Below are 21,096 nucleotides of genomic sequence, written 5' to 3'. Positions count from 1 at the left end.
ATTCTTCCCTATTTTGGTTCAGATTAGAGTGAGGTTTAAGTTATCACTGCTCTCCCCATTCTCTCCTCTTTGTTCATATAGATCTCTCCTTAAACATTCTGATTATATGAGTTAATTTCCCTACTCTTACCTTTTTATGCTATTTTGACTCCAGTGTTTGTACTTCATAGTTTCTCTATAGCTTATTTTCATATAGACTGGAACCCAGATTAGCCCTCTGTCCACTCACTATGCTTATACACATATGTATATGTATTCACACATATACATATAAATGGAGGTAACTAGTTCTGAGTTATCAGTCTTGGGTTCAAATCCTGACACTAGTACTTACTATATGACCTTAGATGAGGGCAAGGCCATGTTGGTATGGTGCTGCCAAGGTAACCGCAGGTGGAGACTCAAAATTCAATAAATCTAGTAGCTTTTTTAGGGGTAAATTAATTAAATCTTTGGCCAAATATAGCCCACATATGATGTTATAATTATCCAAATGGCACTTGGCTGACAAAAGGGTTCCCCATCCCTGCCTAACCCCAACTTTCCTGGGGCTTAGTTAGTTCATCTATAAAATTACAGGGTTGGTTTAGTTGGCCTCTGAGTCTCCTTCAGGTTGTAAGTATATGTTAGATTTAGTACACATGCTCCAGTGTGTGCACACATGTGTATATGTACATGTATGCCTGTATGTAGGTTGTCCAATTCTTTCAGTTGTGTCTGATGCTTTGTGACCCCATCTGGAGCTTTCTTGGCAAAGATTCTGGAATTCCTTCTCTACTTTATTTTAAAGATGAGGAAACTAAGGCAAACAGGGTCACACACTAATAAGCATTTAGACGAGGCCAGATTTGAACCTAGAAAGATGAGTCTTCCCTGACTCCAGACCCTGCATTCTATCCACTGCACCTTTAATGTATATTAAAGCACCCTTAATGTATATGTAGATGGCTAGAGAGGTAGATAAGACAGATACATACATGGCCTACTAGCTTCATATTAATCTTTTGGTGATATGATATCCATCTACATTAAAGTCTGTTGATATTCTACAGTTTAACATAACAAGATCAGTGTCATCCCTGAGATGACACTAATAAAAGGAATCCTTTTGCTTGGAATTTACACTGACACCTGCTTTATATTTTGGCAAATCCTTGAACAAAATCACCTCCATAGTTGCATCTGCCATAGACTCTTGTATAATTTTTAATTATATATAGATTTTTCTATGTGTGGTTTGTTCTACAGATTAATTATTTGTGATAATGCTCAAAAGAAAACTCTGACTTTTTGGGTTTTCTAATACTTTGGATTCTAGATGAATAAGGGTTTATAACATTAGACATAGTTCTAATGAAGTGATTTCTCCAAAGTAAAACAGTTACATTTCTTCATTAAGTGGCACAATGAATGGCTAATGCAGCATCCACTTTTAGTGTTAAAACTTTCTGTGCTCACAAAAAGAATACATCTCATGAAGTCTCCACTTATAGCTTCCCTACATTAAAAATTGCTAATTATAAACTGCCAGAAGGCCTTTTCCCCCAGAGTATATAGAATAGGGTAATAGAACCTTATGACTCACACTCGGCCAGTAGAAACAAATGCTTTTTATTTCTCATTCTTTGATTACAGTTGGTACTTATGTAACAAAGTTCTAAACTTATCCTGAGGTTATAGTAACACAAATCTTATAGATTTATAAAATAAAATCAAATCTATGGTTTCCTTAACATTTATGTGTATCTGTGTGTATATAATTATACTTCATATAGTAACTATTAATAATATTAACAGTAATCTGTTTATAAATCCATCACAAGGCAAATAAATGTAACAGGAAAGTTACACAGAATTGACTATTTACAAATATATGGCTAGTTCCCTTTTGAAAAATAAAATACATTTAAGACAAGTTATATTCTGATCCATCCTTCCCAGGGAAAGAAGACAATTTGAGAAGGTAAAAAACAGCATTGGTTTCATCTGTACTGGTAAAATTTTTTTTTTTTTTGTCATTGTGAAACAGATGTCAAAATGAGCAAGGCTTTTGAAGTTCCACTCCTTATTGTACTTTAAGAAAGGCATTAAGTATAAATCAAAAAATGTCTTTCCAAAAAAAAAATCAGTGCTATGTCATTTAACATTCTTAATTATACACCTTTTGACACGTACTCTGACAGTAAATTCATGGAGCTAATATAGTCCAGAGCCAAAAGATCCACTCATCTGTTAGCTGTTTCAGTCCCCACCCCCATCAATATTTCTCTTTCAGTTTGAAACGGGCTTAAAAAAGAAAACTTAGGTTCCAGATGAACTGTGTCTGTCATTGGCTAATATTAATAGGAAAATGTCTCATGCCCATTATAATTGGTTCAGGCCCCATAGGTTTTAGGAGATGAGTACTGGATAGATGACCATAAGGTGGGTAGCTGAAGTCAACAGGAAAAGTCACCTGTACTTGAAAACCTCTTAAATTTTTCAATGCAGTTGTCAGGTTGCTTTATTTATGTAGTGACTTTCTATTTTAGTGTTCATTTCAATAAAGAACATACAGCTCTCCAAGTTTGGGGAAGCACCAAGGTCACTTTAATAATTAAAGTCTTTTGTTGCCTTATTTTGATTGCTGTAGTATTTATAGTGATCAGCATAATTTATGGTGATTCAGCATAATTGATTAATAAGCCATCTTTGACTTAATGGATCAATAAAATAAGAAGGAAAAGTCCAGAACTCTTCAAAGTTTTCTTCTCATAACTATTTAGAAGCTACATACTTTTAAACTAGTCTGCCTCTTCTGTCACAAAATAACTTCTCCCATTTTAAGAAATTCCTTCTGCCATGTCCTTAAGCATTAGGCTCATGACTATACTGGCCAAATAAAGTATACTCTTAAAAATAAAGTAGTTTATTTGGCAGGCAGCTACATAGGCCATTTGTGCATTTTTATTTAAAGAAATAAAGCAATGTAGCTGCCATCCTTCCATGCTCTCAACCCATTTTTTAAAAATGGTAAAAACAAAAGAACCTTTTCCCTTTAAAATAAAAAAGAATTTTAGACTATAGAGACATGAAAGCTCTATTAATTATCTTGAGAAGGCCAGGCCAATTCTCTCATTTAGTTTAAAATAGGTTTTGTGATGGGGCTTTTGGTCAGTTGTCTTATAGACTATTTCACAATCTAATCATCTCACTCCTAGTCTTTTTTTTCCAGTGTCAGTCATACCATAGCAACTAGTGACTGTCCAGTCTTTGTAGAATGCTCTATTAGGTCCTCAAGGATAAGGACATAATCATGGCAAATACAAATATAATAAAGTATATAAATGCTAGTAAAAGAAAAAAACAAATCTTCATAATTAATTATGTCTACAATGGCCAGAAGAGTAGACCCTCAATGACATTCACAAAAGTGATAATAAATGCCTGAAAGTCGAGGAGGAGTGGAGATAGGAATGAGGACTTCTGGACTGACTCAAAGCAGGTGAATTTCTGAAAAGGTATCTTGGAAGTGAGTGAATTTGTTGGAGATGGCAAAGGAACAGTTTGGTGAAGTTGGGAGAGGTATTTCTGATTAGGGCAATATTTGGTGTGATGGCTCAGAGGTGAGAGTTTTTATAGATAAAAACACACTTGCCAGGTTTGGGGGGAAGATAGTTTTGCTTTTTATGCAGCACAGAGTATAAAATAAGGAATAGGAAAGAAGGGCAGTTGGCAAGATGGGAGGACAATTGGGGAAAGATCTTAAAGCACCATTTTAGATTTGATTTAATTGAATTTAAAGAAACTTTAATTTGATGGGAGCAGCAAGAGGAGCCTGGAGTAGGTATTTGGAAAACAGAATTCCTAGATTCAAAGATTACCTTAGGAAAACAATTCTTGGAAAGGAGTCCAGTGAGGAAAAAGTTAGAGGCAAGGAGGCTGGTATACTGGTTATCACAGTAATTTAGAGGAGAGATTAGAGACTATAAATGGAGACTATAAAATTAATGAAAGCTTATCCAACAAAAGCAGAAAAAGGAAGAATTTTGTGACAGACTTCATTTGGGGACTGATGATGGCTGAGAAATTGAAGATGCCTCCAAATTCTGGACTTGGAAGATTAGATGAACATGATCTCTTTAAGAACATTATTCTGTTTTAGTCTTGATCCACATATATCAAATAACCTAGAGGGATGGTACATTCCAAGAACTTGGCCTATTTTCATAGTTGTTTTAATGATACAAAGAGGAAAAAAAATAAAAGAAATTCAAAGAGAAGGCAAGGTAGCAGTCATCACACATCACAGAAGAAGACAAGTTTTAAAAGCTAATTTTAAACTAATTTTAAAAATAAAATATATAACACCACTATGTTCCTTATGCTTTAATAACTACTCATTTTCAATATAGGACTTGCTTAAGCCATTGGTTTTATGCTTCACAGAACATCTGAGGTGTATTCTGATTCTAGGATGAAACACGCTCCATCGCATGCTAAGACTTCCTAAAATATATCAGTTGCCTTTTTTTTCTTCCTGCAGATTACTGTTCCTCTGGGTTATCTGAGGCAGAAGAGTTCTGGATCAAACACATTGTTTTCAAGTGTTCCAGCATCACTTTTTCTTCTTCTTCTAGTGTTTCATCCTCCCTCATTTCCCACCTGAAAGAAAAGACATAGTATATTCCATTAACTTTTAAGCCTTAGTTGACTCTCAGTTATTCAGGGTCAGAAGGTCTAAGTTTATAGTTTATTTCAAACTTTATCTCTCTACCATCTACCCTTATGCTCCTGGACTATTGGATAATACAGGTCATTGACAACTCCTTTTGCAAGATGGGCAACAAGAACAGGAAGGGAAATCCAAAGACATTAATTATATTCCTTATTTGTAATCCTAGCAAAAGGCTTAGAGGGTGAGGGTATAAGGAGGTTTAAAAATAATTAAGTATGAAATTTTGTGGATCCTTATTATAGTGATAATATATAATCCAGGGGTAGCCAAAATTCATTAGCACTTGTTTTTATTGATGTTTTATCTTTATATCAGTTTTATTTACAAATATATTCTTTTTCCTATGCCCTCCTCAGCCAGTCATTCCTTATAAAAAAAGATTAAAGAGAAAGAAAACAGTTCAGCAAAAACAACCAAAATATCAATCAAATTTGACAAGCATATATGTTATTTTGCATCTCTAGATGCCTACCTCCACAGGGGTTGAGTAAAAAATTTTACTGATATCTTTTTTTAAAGGATCTTTATAAATATATATATATATATATATATATATATTATATATATATATACTTGTGTAAGTGTATATATATATATATACTTGTGTAAGTATATATATATATATGTATATCTGTCTCTCTGTCTATCTATATATCTCTTACTCCTTCCCCCTAATCCAATCAGTTATCTCTTAAAGTTTAAAAAGGAAATGAAAAGATGGAACTTTAATTTAATGGGAGAAGCAAGAGAAGCCCAGAACAGGCATGTGGAAAACAGAGTTCTTGGATTCAAAGGTTACCCTAGGAAAACAATTCTTGTTACTGCAATGAAAAGTAGTCCATTGAGGAAAAGGTTAGAGGCAAGCAGGCTGGTACATTGGTTTTTGCAGTAGTTTAGGGAAGAGCTTCTTCTTGCCATCTGTCTAGCTTGTGGCTGAGGGGTCTCAGATTTTCCCATTCATGCTTCTGCCTGCATGACTCTGGCCTGGTTGGAAAGACCCTTAAATATCAAAGAAAGTTTATATTTGATCCTAGTGGGATCCAGTTCCCAGAAGACTGGTGAAGTTAAGGGATTGACATGGTCAGGCCAACTTTTACAAAAAAATCACTTGGAAAATGTGTGGAGGAAGATATTAGAGAAGAGAAAGGAGGATAACTAGGAGACTAGTCCACCATGAAAGTAGTAATAACAAAGACCAAAACCATAGTGGTAGCTGTGTGAGTGGAAAGAAGGGAATAGATAGGCAAGATGTCAAATTATAAATATTGTGGGAAGCTGTTTTGGGCAGCTAGATGGCACAGTGAATAGTGTGCTGGTTCTGGAGTCAGGAAGACTCAACTTCCTAAGTTCAAATCTTTTTTTTTTTTTTTGCAAGGCAATGGGGTTAAGTGATCTGCCCAAGGCTACACAGCTAGGCAATTATTAAGTGTCTGAGTTTGAATTTGAACTCAGGTCCTCCTGACTCCAAGGCCAGTATTCCATCTACTGTGCCACTTAACTGCCTCCCTCCCCAAGTTCAAATCTAACCTCAGACACTTACTAGCCATGTAACCTTGGATAAATCACTTGACCCTGTTTGCCTCAGTTTCCTCCTCTGTAAAATAAGCTGGAAAAGGAAATGGCAAATCATTCTTTGCCAAGAAAACCCAAATAGGGTTACAAAGCCTGACAAACAACTGTCCAATAACAAAACACACTATATGTCCATGCTGTTTGTTTTTTAAACCATATTATCAGATAAACCAGAACCCAGATCAATCAACCTCTAGTGACTAGAGTATTATTGTGGTGAATGGTTATTACAGAGAATTGTCTGTTATTGTACAATAGGAGAGTTGCCAATAAAGAAAGCAAAAAAAAAAAAAAAGAATACTGAATTTAGACCTCCTACTTTGTAAACCAAAGATTCTGCAGGAAAGATGTTGGACTCAATTGAGACTGCATTGTAACAAAAGAAATGAGGAACTCTGTTATATGTATATGTTATATGTTTATATGTTTAAGAAAACTTTAATGCATGATATAATTTTCAGTTTTCTCTCCTTTAATATTCTTATAATATTCATTAGAGGGTAGCCATCCATATTTTAAAATGATGAAGCCCTTACTGAGTAGCTTAATGAACTGCCAAGGCAAACTTGAATTGGAGTCAAGATTAGAATATAGGCCCTTTTCTGATGAACTCTTGTTGGATTTTATTGCTTTTCTTGTTTTTTATTGCTTTTCTGTTACATATAATGTTGTGATAACACTTTTATAAGTTTGTCATATATGATTTTCTAATATATAAGGAAAATCTAATTAAGGAATAGGGAGGCAGGTCTGAAAGAGGGGGAAGGGGATAACTGCTTTTTAAGGTTTTGCATTAATTAGCAATACAAAAAATGCAGGCAATTCTCTTTCCAGGTGAAACTATTCAATAAGAAGCCAGTTTCTAGCTAAGTCTCTTAGCAGGATTGATAGGTTTAGAATACTCTAATTAGTTTGGGGTGCCTGGCATAGGAAAGGGAGGAATAAGGATAGGGTGGTGGAAGGGGAAAGGAAAAAGATCAAGATGAACAAAGTGACCAAGCCTGAAAAGGGCCATAGTTCTCACTATGAAAATAATAATTTTCCCTTTCTACTTTCTATTCTTTTCTAGTTTACTTGTGGATGTCCTTATTTCCAAACTCTAATTTTAATTCTTTCACTTCTAAATAAGGTGGTAGAAAGAGCGCTGAATTTTGAATCAGAAGGTCTCATGAAGTTTAAGCCCAGATTTGGCTATTTACCTACCTCATTATGGGAAAATCACTGAACTTCTAGGGGTTTCCCTAAGCTTGCTGTAAAATGGAGATAAAAATGATTTACTACCTCACAAGGTAATTATAAGAAATAGTGTTCTGTAAATTGTCAGACATGATATAAGTAAATGCTATATATTGAAAATGGCTCCCTATAGTTTTTTCCCTTGTATAATTAACATACTTATGACTATATATATATATATATATATATATATATACATGTGTAAGCACAATATATGTATGTATAGACATATATATGATGAAACTCTTTAGGACAGATTTGGGTGAGAGCCAAAGCAAATTTTGATAATCACTTGCAAATAAGGAGATTTCTCCATCTTCCTACTGCTCAGAATAGAGGAGGCTAATGGCTGTCCTAAATAACCTTTGTCAATACTTCTAAGATCTCATAATGAGCAAATGGTATAGGTAGGAAGAGAATATTAAACATATTTGGCATTCATTCCTATTGAGCCCACAAAGCTATCTAAAACCACTTTGGAAATGTTCGTAAGATAAAAATTCTTCTGCTACTTGTTTCATGAGATCATTATTATATCTATCAAACAGAGGGGCAGTTAGATATCTGGGGATAGAGTATTGAACCTGGAGTAAGGAAGATTTATCTTCATCAGTTCAAATCTGGCCTCAGACACATATTACCTAGGTGATCCTGGGCAAGTCACTTAGCCCTATTTGTCTCAGTTGTAAATGTTGCAAAACTTTGTAAAATGAGCTGGAGAGGGAAATGTCAAACCATTCCAGAATTTTGGTCAATAAAACTCCTAACAGGGTCTGGAAGAATGAGATATGACTGAAAAACAACTAAAACAAAAACAACATCAAACACAGAAGCTGCAATCAGAAAAACCAAAATGAAGATAATTGTGACCTTTAATCTTTTTGTAAGTATCCATGGTCAAAATTAGTCCAATAATTTCTACTTTTTCCCCTAAAACTATGGCCTTTCTCCTTTTGGGCAGGATTTTAAATAAATTAGGTTATACTAATGAGTACTCTCAAAACAAAACCAAGAATGTGAAATTTGTTTTGCCCTCTTTTGTTGTTGTTAAAGGTGCTAACATTGTGCTGGGTAAACAAATCCCTTTATGAATGTCAACAGAACAAAAATATGCATATTTGCATAAATATTTTAATCACTATCTCCACTTGTAGAAATTGAAGGCACAATCTCTTTGTTTCATTAAAAAATCTGTATAATGAATGTAATCTAAATGAATTGTATACACATTAAATTTCAAGATGAAGATCCTGAAGCTTGGTGACAATCAGGCCCAGTATAATTGTGCCTTAGTAATTAGTGATATTAGGCAATGTTATTTACCTCCCAGAACATTCTTACATTTACTATGTGCTGATACAAAATGAATTGGTGCAGAACATAATAGGGAGAAATGACAAAAGTAAGAAAACAGTGTGCTGAATACATGTTTCCCTATAAACGTCACTTTTACTGAGGGAGGAATTGAGTTTGAAAACATGAAGTAGATTCGTCATAAACACTTCTGAATTTCACACTTATGGACTGTATTGATGATTTACATCCAACTATCTCAGCCTTGACTGTGTTAACATAGAATCAAAAGGAATAGTTTGCTCAGTCAATGTTGTCTAATAATCCATTGGACAAAAAATCACTTAAGTCTATTAGACTTAAGTGACGAATTCAGTCCAAATCATGTTTATTTAATACAGTTGAACTCTGGCAATGCATTATATTTCCAGACACCACATTCAGCTTCAGTAATATATTTATATTTATTAGATAGATAGGAATTAGAACTATGGCATGAGTCTCGTATCAGCCCCCTCTTCCCCAAGTTATAATGATTTAGCTGATAACAACAACAATCCTGGGCTGGGATTGAAATGAAGGGGTAGCCAGTATTGGTTCACAGAGACTTATATCTAGATCTGCAATCACTCAGTGGGCAAGTATTATTAAGTGCACACTATGTGTAAGGAATTGGACTGTGGTGATAGTTTTCAGGAGTAAGACTATGAATGGAATAAGGGATGAAGCAGCAAGATCTGGAAAGATGCATACAGAACTAGCAAGGAGGAAAAGCTGGGGAAGGAATCATCTGGATCCAGACTGCCAGCATGTAGAGCTGCTTTAATTAAGTTAGCATTGACTCTAAAATAGTTTGGGGGAACCTTTGACTGTTGCTGAAATATATATACTGAGACTATGTAACCGAACTGTTTCTGAAACTCCTAGATTTGTTATGTGTCTAATATAGATTTTTTTTTGGGGGGGGCAGCTAAGTAAAGCAGTGAGTACCTAGAGTCAGGAGTACCTGAGTTCAAATTTGGCCTCAAACTTAACTCACTGTGTGACCCTGGGCCTTACATCTAGAACCACCTCCAGTTGTCCCAATTCATATCTGGACCCAAATGGTTCTGAAGGAGAAAATGAGTTAGCACAGTACCCCCCTCATTTACACCCAATTCATGGGCTTGTTATGGCATCACCTCTCTGATGTCATTGTCTTCTTTCAAAATGAAGGACAAACATCATCATCATCATCATCGTCACAGATCAGTTAAGGAATGACTAGTTCTAGGAGGTCACATGTATGTAGTCCATGTGGTAGTTTGTTTTTTTTCCCTAGGTTTTTGCAAGGTAAATGGGGCTAAGTGGCTTGCCCAAGACCACACAGCTAGGTAATTATTAAGTGTCTGAGGCCAGATTTGAACTCAGGTACTCCTGACTCCAGGGCGGGTGCTCTATCCACTGTGCCCCTGGTAGTTGTTTTATATATATTTTACATTGTTCCTTTTGATTTTATGGGAATAATCAAGACAATTAAGCCAGTCTAGTGTAGTTTTTCTCCATTATATTAGACTCATGTGATTAGGCATCATGAAAACACAAAGAGAAGAGAATGGAATTTTCCCAGTGGGTGGGGAATTAAACTAGGAGAGAAATTTAAGACTACAATTCTAGACATACAAGGTCAGCACTGTCACTCACGAGAGAGATAGAAACTAGAGAAAAGAATTATCAGCTCAGTGACCACTTGGTTAAGAGTTTCCTCCAACTGTCCTCTAGTTTGGGGTAGAGTACCCAATGACCAGGGAAACACAGAACTGTCCAGTGCCTAGTACTTGTGACTGAATATGGTCAGACTAATGGACAGTAGGCTGCCCTGAGCGAAGTCTACATTATCTCATAAGGCAATATGGTGGCAGATTGGCTAGTCACCCAGGAACAGTCATGATTGTTGCAGACCCGGCTGTCTATTGAATACCAGACTCCTGAGATTATGATTTTAAAAGAACTTCAGACATGCTTCTCCCATTTATGTAAGGACCATTTCTTTGGAGGCCTGCTCCTTGGCTGCTTCCTCACATTCTATCCCTTGCTCTTTTTATTTTTAGGTTTTTGCAAGGCAATGGGGTTAAGTGGCATGCCCAAGGCCATGCAGCTAGGCAATTATTAGGCGTCTGAGGTCGGATTTGAACCCAGGTACTCCTGACTCCAGGACTGGTGCTCTATCCACTGAGGCACCTAACTGGCCCCCTTGCTCTTTCTAAATTCCTTTTATAAGCAATTTTATTCTTATTAGAACACAACCCCTTGAGGGTGAAGATTGTATTGCTTATTTGTATTGTTATCCCTAGCACCTAGGACAGTGCCTGTATGTATGTCTAGAACACTTCTGCACCAAGTCTGTGTCTCTGTGTCTTTCTGTCTGTCCATTGGTCTGTCTATGTATCTAATGTATCTATTTGTCTATCTGTTTATTTATCTATGTATCTATCTATGTACCAACCATCTCTTGTGTTTCTTTGGGATCCCTCTCCTTATTCAAAAGCTCATTTTGTATAAGTTGGGATAGAATTCCTCTCTCTGTCATCTTGAATTCCCAACTTTGCTTTTTTCCCAAGTCTGGCAACTTTTCTTCTAAAGATATGACTGTTATAACTCTATAATGTTCCTGAAAGTCTCATCAAAGAAAACTTTCATTCCCTTTTAGCAACACTAAACCTCCACTATTTTTTGGTGTTACGGACCTCTGATTTCATCCGTGTAAAAAGAAAAAGGGATGTGAATGTCCTGCAAGAGGTCCCATAATCATAGAGTTTACAATGGTTTTAGCAATTGCACAAGGGAATATCAAATCTGCATGTGTAGGAAATGTGAAGAGATAAAGAAAAAGCTGACACTGCTAGAGAGAATCTCAGATCCCAATAGATTTTATTTTCAAAAAGAAATAAATGGCAAATCAAAGTGTTGTTTTTAAGAAAATACTTAGTCCATGCTGGATGAAAATGCTCAGATACTGTTATCCTATGTTTATGTTCAGGAATTTCCACAAAAAGACAGCATAAAAAGTCTAGGACCTTAGGGAACTGACTAGTTGCCACATTTTTAAAAAACTAAACCAGAAAAACCAAATCAAGCATTTTCAAGTTGAGGAAACTCCCTCTACCAATAGAAATAGGGTGTTGATTTGCAATTTATGTTTTTTGAAGTTGTTTTGGACATTGAGAAGTCAAGTGATTTCTCTAGGGTCAATGAACCAGCTAGAACATGCCAGGAGCAGGACTAGAAGATAGTGAGCTCTATCTGTTACACCACTACACTGTAGCTTTTCCTATTTTTTCAGCTTTTACCTTAATTATAGATAACTATCAGTAGCTTAGATATTTGCAGAACCACATTATAAGGATCTTAGTGTTCATACATCAAAATGGTTTCCTTATCTGGGCAAATTGAACTTCATTTTTATCATAGAATGGATTGCATTAATACTATATTTACTCCCCAAATCGAGGGAGAAATAGATTTTTTTCCTTCATATTCTGTCTTTGTAAAAGGAAGGCTTAAAACTAGTAGTTGTAAACTTCATATAGGATTTTTCATATTTCTGATGCATTTTGAATTTGTAGAAATGGTATATATATATATATATATATATATATATCTGCATTTGGGGGATGTATCTATATTTCTCTCACTGCCTCTACTTTTATACAGTTATGTGAAGAAAATAGAAATATAAGCACCTTATGCATATTTATATGACTATATTTCCTCCTCATTATCAGAGAATTTGGAAAAAAAGAAAAAGAAATGCAAGGAAAATAATCAAGTTAATATTTTTAACTAAATCCTTTCGAAATAAACATAAAGATGGCTTTAGTCCAGTTAAGTAAACCAATTTTGATATTCCTGAAGTAAGATGCTCAAGTTGAATCAAGGAGATACATTTGTTCTTCTGCTCTTGTTACAAAAAAGGAATTTCATCTTCCTTTTATTATAGTAACACAAATCTTAAAATTCTAGTAATTTGAAATAAATCTAGGCTAGTTTTCAGGATTTTTAATGTCCTTAATATTTCAATGAGAGTAGATTCAAATGTGATCTATTCACATGATTTCACTTTGAAATTTTTAGTATCTATTGATGATGGACACATAGTCCACCATGAGTAAAATTAGTTCTCAGCTATGGTGGTTGTCAAGGTTCTCAGAATTAGAACTCTGTCCCTCACATCAATCCTACTTCCCCTTATTCTTTTTAGAATTTATTTTATTTTATTTTATTTTTTATTTTGCAAGGCAATGGAGTTAAGGGACTTTGCCCAAGGTCACACAGCTAGATAGTTATTAAATGTCTGACATTGGATTTGAACTCAGGTCCTCCTGACTCCAGGACCATTGCTCTATCCAATATGCCACCTAGCTGCCCCCATATCCCCCATTCTTACGTCTTTTTCAATAAACTATCTTTGGAAAAGAAGCATAGTTATTCAAATAAATGATTGTATGATTCCTAATGGCCTTTCTGGTTTGAAACTTACAATGTTATGATTCTATATGTGAAATATTAATAAAAAATTTGTCAGTTTTGCTACCTTTTTGAATTACAAACTGCAAGAAATATAACTGGATTTGGTTGCATTTCAAATATCTTTAATTTTCTTGAATCTTAGCACCTTTATCATGAAACCAGAAACAATCATCCAACCAAAATTTTGCCACATTAATCTCAGAGACCTATACAACCTGATTCTAGTCAATCTATAATCCCAATATATTTTGGATTATAATGTAAGGTAGGAAACATTAGCAACCACATTTAATAAGTGAAAATAGTTCATATTCATTTAAGCATCAACATGTAAAAATCTAACTAGAAAATCTTTCACCTGAAGCTGGGGTGAGGTGTAGGCCTGAAGATGTGGCAGGGGGTGATCCAATCACAAGCACAACTGAACTGGGAAAGGGAGTAGTGACCTGTTCCCTGAGAGACACATCTCTAAACCAGAAAGGGTTCAGGGTATGGAAAATAACACCTCTGAGAAACAAGAACCATGAGTTGCCTCATAGGAGGTTGAAACTGGTTTCACAGGAGGTTCAAGTTGTTTCACACAATCTGACAGGATCCTTGGCAGGACTGGATGTAAAATAGGGTTATACTGTGTGTCACTGTTGGCTAGCAAATATCCTGAATCAATAGGGCACAGAAATTGTGGACTCTGGACTGCCTTGAAGAGGAAATGTTCTGGAAGTCATCATCCTGTGAGTAAAGTCCTGAAGGAAGTATACTTAGTTACATTCTGCCAGCGTGGTCTCTCATGTTTTGGTAGGTACAGCCTTGGCCCACCAATTAATCTTGGAGTGTCCCTGAACCATGATTTCAGCACCCCTATGTTGCCTCAGAGTTGTTGACCTAGATCACAAGGCTACAGTCTCAGTTGACTTGGGCTTGATTATAAAGAAGCCAATAGAAGAGGCTTGGGGGCTTTTCTTAGCAGGTAGCTACAGAATCAGTCCAGGATCAACCTAGAACTGGTTTAGTTTGTAGATGTATGATGGGGCCACAAGAATCTAACCAATATGGGCTAGATTAGTGTTTAGGTTGGATTACGCAGCACCTACCATCCTCTGAGGTCATGAGGAAATGCATAAGCAAGGACTTAGTATTCACATAATATTCTCTATTGATGGTAGAGATGCTAGAGTTCTTATTTCTATATTCTTTCTCTTGTTGCCTACTCTCCGAATTGGATTATCTTATAGCTGCTTCATCTCCCTTTGGAAGATAAGTAAAGTTTCTATTTTTTGAGATAGTTTTCTCATTGGTTTTATATAAACTTTCTCATTTTTCTATATATCTGCTACCATGTTGCCAGCATTTCATTCATAAGGGAAAATTAAATCCACTCCCTGTGCAACACAGTATGGCCAAGTCTGTCTTTGTTTTTCTGCATACCCTGTGTTATATTTTTCAAATACATTCAATAATGATGGCATCTTCTCATATTATTGGCATTTGTCCTAAAATGCCAATAAAATACTAGACTATAAAAATGCTGTTTGAAATAAGCCTCCAGATTTTATGTTATTATTAAACATTTATGTAGCACTTTATATTTACAAAGTACTTTACAATTATTTATTAGTTAATTGTACTGTTAAACAACATTAACCATCTGGACAAATTAATGACTTCAAATTACCCTTCCAGTTGGTAGCTGTAGAATAAAAACTAAGTCCTATTAGATTTTATTTTCTCAGAAAAAAAATCTTCTCTATACAATACTCTCCCATTAGCTTCATGAGGAATCATATGAATGGCAGGGGAAATTATGCTGTGTCCCTGGCTCCTCCTCCATCCATACACTAAACATAGTCATTCCCCAAAGTTCTGAAGTTTCTCTATTTTTTCCATCTCTTCCTTCATGATCTTATTTCTTAGTCCTTTTTTTCAGCTAGTTCCCAAATTTTTATTTCTTGCCCTGACATCTAAGTTCTAAATTCATTTTAATTCCTCTCTTTTCCTTGTCTCTTATACACACAATCTACTGTTGTTTCTCTCTATTCCTCTTTGCATTATCATCCCCACTATCACTTTCTATTTACTACCACTAATGCTATAGTTTAGGCTTTTATTTTTATTATTAGCTAACTGCCACAGACTGCTAATTGATTGGTTTTCTCCTTTCTCCTATCTTGTGCCAGATTAATTTTCCTAAAATTACTTTCACCTGAATTAGGAGTCAACCCTCATATTTCATTGGGGTTGGAGAAAACCTTATGTTCCTGAAGATTATGTAAGTGGCACTCTATTTCTGGAAAATTCTACCAGGCTAAAAAGGCTCAAGTAAATAGTAAGAGATTATATGTAGGGTGTTTTGGTGGAGGCTTTTGGGATGAAATCCCAGATCCTAGAAAGACAAGTGCTGTCCTTGCCACGTTGCTCCTGTCCACTAAACCCAACAATAAAAAAAACTGCCTATTCTTTAGGGTAAGAAATTCCAATCTCTTAGATTGTCAATCATGTTCTGCAGAGGTCTAACCTTTCAGCTTTATCTCTCATTGTTCTCCTTTATCAAACTGTTTTACTCAACATCCCCTGAATATATACTGTGCTGCACAAGTTTTTGCTTTGAAACTTCCTGCCAGAATGTTCTTCTTCCTTTCTGTCATGCAAATCCTACTTATCCTTTAGGACATAGTTCATATTTCACTGAAAATGTCAGAAAAATAGAACCCATCATGTTCTTAATAAGTGGTAGGTGATTTGGAGAAACAGTCACCTTAAAATCACCAGCATCAAAACAGATAATAAAAAAACCCATCAAGATGATGATTGATCATCAAAAATTTCTATCTGTGTAACTGAAATGAGTGATCTTAAGTCATTAAAACTGGCTTCATGATTACTGGCCTCCTTGTTAATATTCTTTCCAGAAATGCCAAGAAATGAATGACTATAACAAACAACTTAAAATAGTAATGTCCAAAGTAGCTAACTAGATTTATACATTTTATAGATTTAAAAAAAATTCCATAAGCAAAGTAGAAGTTGGAACATGAACTCATTCAACTGAACAGAATAACTTCCTCAGGTCAGGTGTCAAAATTGATTCCATCATCCATCAATTTGTCACATGCCATTTAAAGCTTTAATTGGACCAGTGTCTCTATGATAGATCACAATCTTTCCCTCATTCTGAATTCTTATGGTAATTGTCCATACCAATCTTGCACTTGATATTTTTCTTACACATACATTCTTTCTCCCTATGTATTCACTCAACAAGCATTTGCTAAAAGCCTAACAATGGAAAGACAGACTTGCGTTTTAAGTTTCTTAAGAACACACAAAGAGCACTTGGTAGATGTTGTGCTGCTAAAAAAGTTGTCTGGTATTGTGAAAAGGTAACTTGAATGTTGGGGCATTCACTGTGGGGTGTGAATACTATCTCTGACTTTTACTAGCTTTGTGACTGTGGGCAAATCCCTTACGCTTTAGTTTCCAGGTTCACTGATATTAATAATACTTGTCTTGAAGAAATGTTGTGAAGATAACTAAGATAATGTATGAATAATGTTTTGCAAAACTGTAAATTCTATATGTTTGCCAGCTACTACATATTACACATAGCAATTGAATACAAGGGGGTAGCTATGTGGTATAATGGACAGAGTACCAGGTCTGGAGTCAGGAAGACTCATCTTTCTAAGTTCAAGTCTGGTTTTAGACACCTGGGAGATCCTGGGCAAGTCATTAAACTCTGCTTCAGTTTTCTCATCTGTAAAATGAGCTGGAAAAGCAATGGCAAACCATTTCAATATTTTTGCCAAGAAAACCCCACATGGACACAACTCAATAACAGCACAACAGCAACAGATGATTACACTATGAAGAGCATGAGGCAAAGCTTTTATAGTTAACTGTTCAGGTCCCATGTGTAGCACAGCTTTGAGGAATTGCTGAAGACATTGGGTTGGGTAGCACTTGATCCTGTTAGTACTTAAGACAGGAATATAAAAATTCAGCCACTGGTAGTTTTAGAACTCATGTCCTGAGTCTTGTTTCAAAGGACATTTCAGGATATTAATTTCTTTACTCCAGTTTCTTCAGTGCCTGATCTCTGTATCCCTATTATCAAATGTACTGACCTAGCTTTTTCATTCTTGAAGTTGAATGGTTTCTAATCCATCTGCATTCCTTAATTTTGTTTTCTATTCCCTGAACCTCCTTTCTTTAGCCTGCCAATAATTTTGCATGTCTGATGCAGAATCCATAAAGATCTTGCCTTGATTGAATGGCCAACCCTCTTTGTAGAAGTTTGGCTAATTACACTTGTTCTGAAACAGTTAAAATCTTACAAATTATAATCATAGTCCATAGTCTAATGACAAAATATAGTCAATTGAGTGGGGTTTGGTGCTTCTGAAGTCAAGATAGGCTAGATATAAATTAGAAGGAGGGGTCTGGTTAAATATTATTCTACAGTGAGGTCAAAGAATACTGTAAAAAGTGTTACTAGATCTGGTAAATGGGAAGTTACTGGAGATCTTTGAGAAAGCAATTTCAGGAAAGCAATGAGATCAGAAGCTAGCCTAAGGAGAGAGGGGGTAGTGAGAAAGAGTTTTCAGGGGCATAGATCAATTTTTCAAGAAGTTTTGAAGTGAAGGATAAAAGATACAACTGTTTTTTTGGGGGGCACATGAGATAAATTGTGGTATCATGCCATTTATCTCTACCACCCTATCAAAATTCTAGCAGCTGTTGTCTCCAGAACCCAAGGTCATTCCCCTTCTTTCCTCAATAAGTTTGATATATGGTTCATACATTTTATCTCTTCTTCAACTCCTGCCCTCACACTAAAGCACTTCAACATACATAGTGACTCACCCTCAAACATCCAAACCACTTTATTCTTCAAACTACTTACCTCCTATGAGTTATTCCTTCACCCTACATCAGCTACACACAAAGATGATTTTATCCTTAATCATTACATAAATATACTAATTTTATGCTCAAGAATTCAGAAATTCCTTAACCCAATGAAAATCTATTAGCTTTTAACCTCTCCTCTGCTTCCCTTATAAAACCCTATTCTTCATCCACACCATCATCAATCCTTTGACTCCAGAATTTTCATTCAGGCCATTTCCTCTGCATTAGTCACTCTTTCTTCTTCTCATTTTGATTTCTTGGTGAAACTATTTGACTTTATACTCTCATTCTTGAATTCCCAGATCCCTTATATTGCCCATTATGCCCAAGAAACCTCAACCTTAGATAACTCCCACAATTTTTGGCCTTCACTATTACACAAGTACTGTCAAATTAAGATACAAAAGTCACATATCCATTCTGAATGGGTCCACTACAAATTTTGTTGTACAATCTTAACTGGGCCCTCACCTTGACCAGGCAATCTTAGTATCCCTCTTTTATCCACTCACTATCTCTCCACAACAGCTCTTCCAAATCTTTTTATTCTTATACAAACCTCCCATGGTTCCCTTCCCCTGACTGTCTCAGCAGAGAAACTTGCCTTAAAATTTACATAAAAATATTGAGGACATTCACTATGAACTTGTACTTCTCTCTTTTTCATCTCCCATCACTCATGTGCCTTCTTGCATTTTCTCCCTGTCTCACATGAAGAAGTGGCCTTAATAGTTCTCAAGGTTAACTCCTCAACTTGTTCAAGTGATCCTATTCCCTACCCATCTCCTCCAATTGTTTGTCCCTTCTGTCACTCCTACTCTTTCACTTATTTTTAATTTCTTCCTTTCCACTATCCACAAATATAATGATGTCTCTGCTATCCTGAAAAAAATTCAGTAGTCTATCCTTTCCAGCTAGCTATGGTCCTATTCCTCTTCTCTTCTTTATAGCTAAACACATTAAAAAAAAAAAGGCCATCTGCAATGGTTACCACCACTTTCTTTCCCCTTATTCTCTTCTTGACTCCTTACAATGTGACCTCTGACCTTATCATTCCACCAAAACTGCTCTCTCCAAAGTTACTAAGTTCCTCATTCCCCTTGAATCACTTATTCCCTTAATCACTCTCTCCTTGATACTGTCTTCTTTCTAGGTTTTTGGAGCACTACTGTCTATTGGTTCTCCTCATACCTGTCTAACCATTCTTCTGTTTCCTTTGCTGGATCTTCCTCCAGATTACATCCTCAAATCACAGGTTTCCCTAAGGGAGATGTGAATTTCTGTTCTGGGTCCTCTTCTCCCCCCCACACGACTTCACTTCTTTATCTCATCAGCTCGATCTCTGTGCTGATGATTCTCAAATCTCCTATGCTATTCCAATCACTACTGACCTCCAATCTCACATCTCCAATTAATTTGCAGATATCTTGAAACTCAGTATGTCCAAAATGGAACTCATGTTTACCCATAAATCCTTCCTCCCCAATCTCCTACTTTCCCTGCTACTATAGAAGGCATCACCATCCACTCAATTCCTCATGCTCCATATTATCCTGGATTCCTCACCATCTCTAAGCCCCTATAACCAAGTTATTGCCAAGGCCTGTCAATTTCTCCTTTTCAACAACTCTATAAATGCCCCTTTCTCTCCTCTGGCACTGCTACCAGTCTAGCCTGGGCCCTTGTCAAAGATTTTTGTAATAACCTACTGGTGTGTTTGCCTGCTTCAAGTATTTCTTCACTACAATTCATCCTCCATTCAGCCACTAAACTAATTTTCCTCATGTGCAGGTATAATCATGTCAGACCACTTTCCCTACCCTGCCCACCTTTATCCTCCCAACCCCCAATAAACTTCAATTGTCTTCCTTTTGCCTCTAGGAATAACATCTTCTTTTTGACATTTAAAGCCTTTCATAACCTTACCTTTCTTGTCTTCTGACACCTTTTTCATCAACACATACTCTTCAAACACAAACTCTTCAGAATAGCCTCCTGGCTGTTCCAGGAACAATCTATTCTTGGCTCTTGGGAGTTTCCCTGGTTATCTCTCATGCCTGAAATGTTCTCTCTCTTCCACTTTGACTATTGATATTCCTTACTTCCTTTAAGTCCCAACCAACATCATACCTTCCACAGGAAGCCTTCTTGAATCCCTCTTAATTCCATTGCCTTCCATATGTTATTTATTTCCTATTTCTACTCTATACAGCTTATTTTTGTTTGCTTGCTTCCTCCCCTATTAGACAATAAGCTCTCTGAGGGCAGGGACTGTTTTTTTTTTGAGGGGGGGGGGGGGCTATTTTTGGATGTGCAGTGCTTAGGACAATGTCTGGCACATATTAAACTGATTGATTTTTGCTCTCTTGAATATCTAGGTGGAAAGAGTGCTGGGACCAGAGTCTGGAAGACCTGAGGTCAAATTTGGTCTTACTAGCTATGTGATCTTGGGCAAGTCACTTAACCTCTGTTGGTCTCTGTTTCCTCAACTGTAAAATGAAGATAATAATAACACTTTCCTCACAGGATTATTATGGAGATCAAATGAGATAAAAAAAGCTCTTAATAACAATGACCGGCACATAATAGAAGCTATATAAATACTTGAAATTATTATTATTATTATTATTATTATTATTATTCCTTCTCTAGCTCATTTTATAGATGAGGAAACTAAGGCAAACAAGGTGAAGTGACTTGCCCAGGGACACACAGCCAATAAGTGTCCAAGGTCACATTTGAACTCAGGAGTCTTCCTGACTCTGGGCTCCACTGACCACCTATTTGCCTGGGAGTAAATGAGGTTAAATGACTTGCTTAGTCACACAGACAGCAAGTGGCTGAAGTGGGTCTCAAACTTA

The 21,096-nt window shown here is 36.0% G+C and overlaps 1 protein-coding gene across 4 annotated transcripts in view; it reads right to left on the bottom strand.

Annotated features, from left to right (window-relative positions):
* Positions 1-1,584: 1,584 nt before the first annotated feature.
* KIAA0825 (KIAA0825 ortholog) overlaps positions 1,585-21,096 on the bottom strand; it is a 547,976-nt gene continuing 528,464 nt past the window's right edge. The window contains exon 20 of one of the 4 annotated variants that reach the window (XM_074206877.1): positions 1,585-4,644. In XM_074206877.1, coding sequence (XP_074062978.1) covers positions 4,527-4,644 — 118 coding nt within the window. In that variant the 3' untranslated portion in view covers positions 1,585-4,526. The remainder of the gene's footprint in view (positions 4,645-21,096) is intronic. The other 3 variants (XM_074206878.1, XM_074206875.1, XM_074206876.1) reach the window with 3 other exon arrangements.

Source organism: Macrotis lagotis, chromosome X (genome assembly GCF_037893015.1).
Source record: "Macrotis lagotis isolate mMagLag1 chromosome X, bilby.v1.9.chrom.fasta, whole genome shotgun sequence".
NCBI classification, from domain to species: Eukaryota; Metazoa; Chordata; class Mammalia; order Peramelemorphia; family Peramelidae; genus Macrotis; species Macrotis lagotis.
This window is presented reverse-complemented; position numbering and strand designations above follow the sequence as displayed.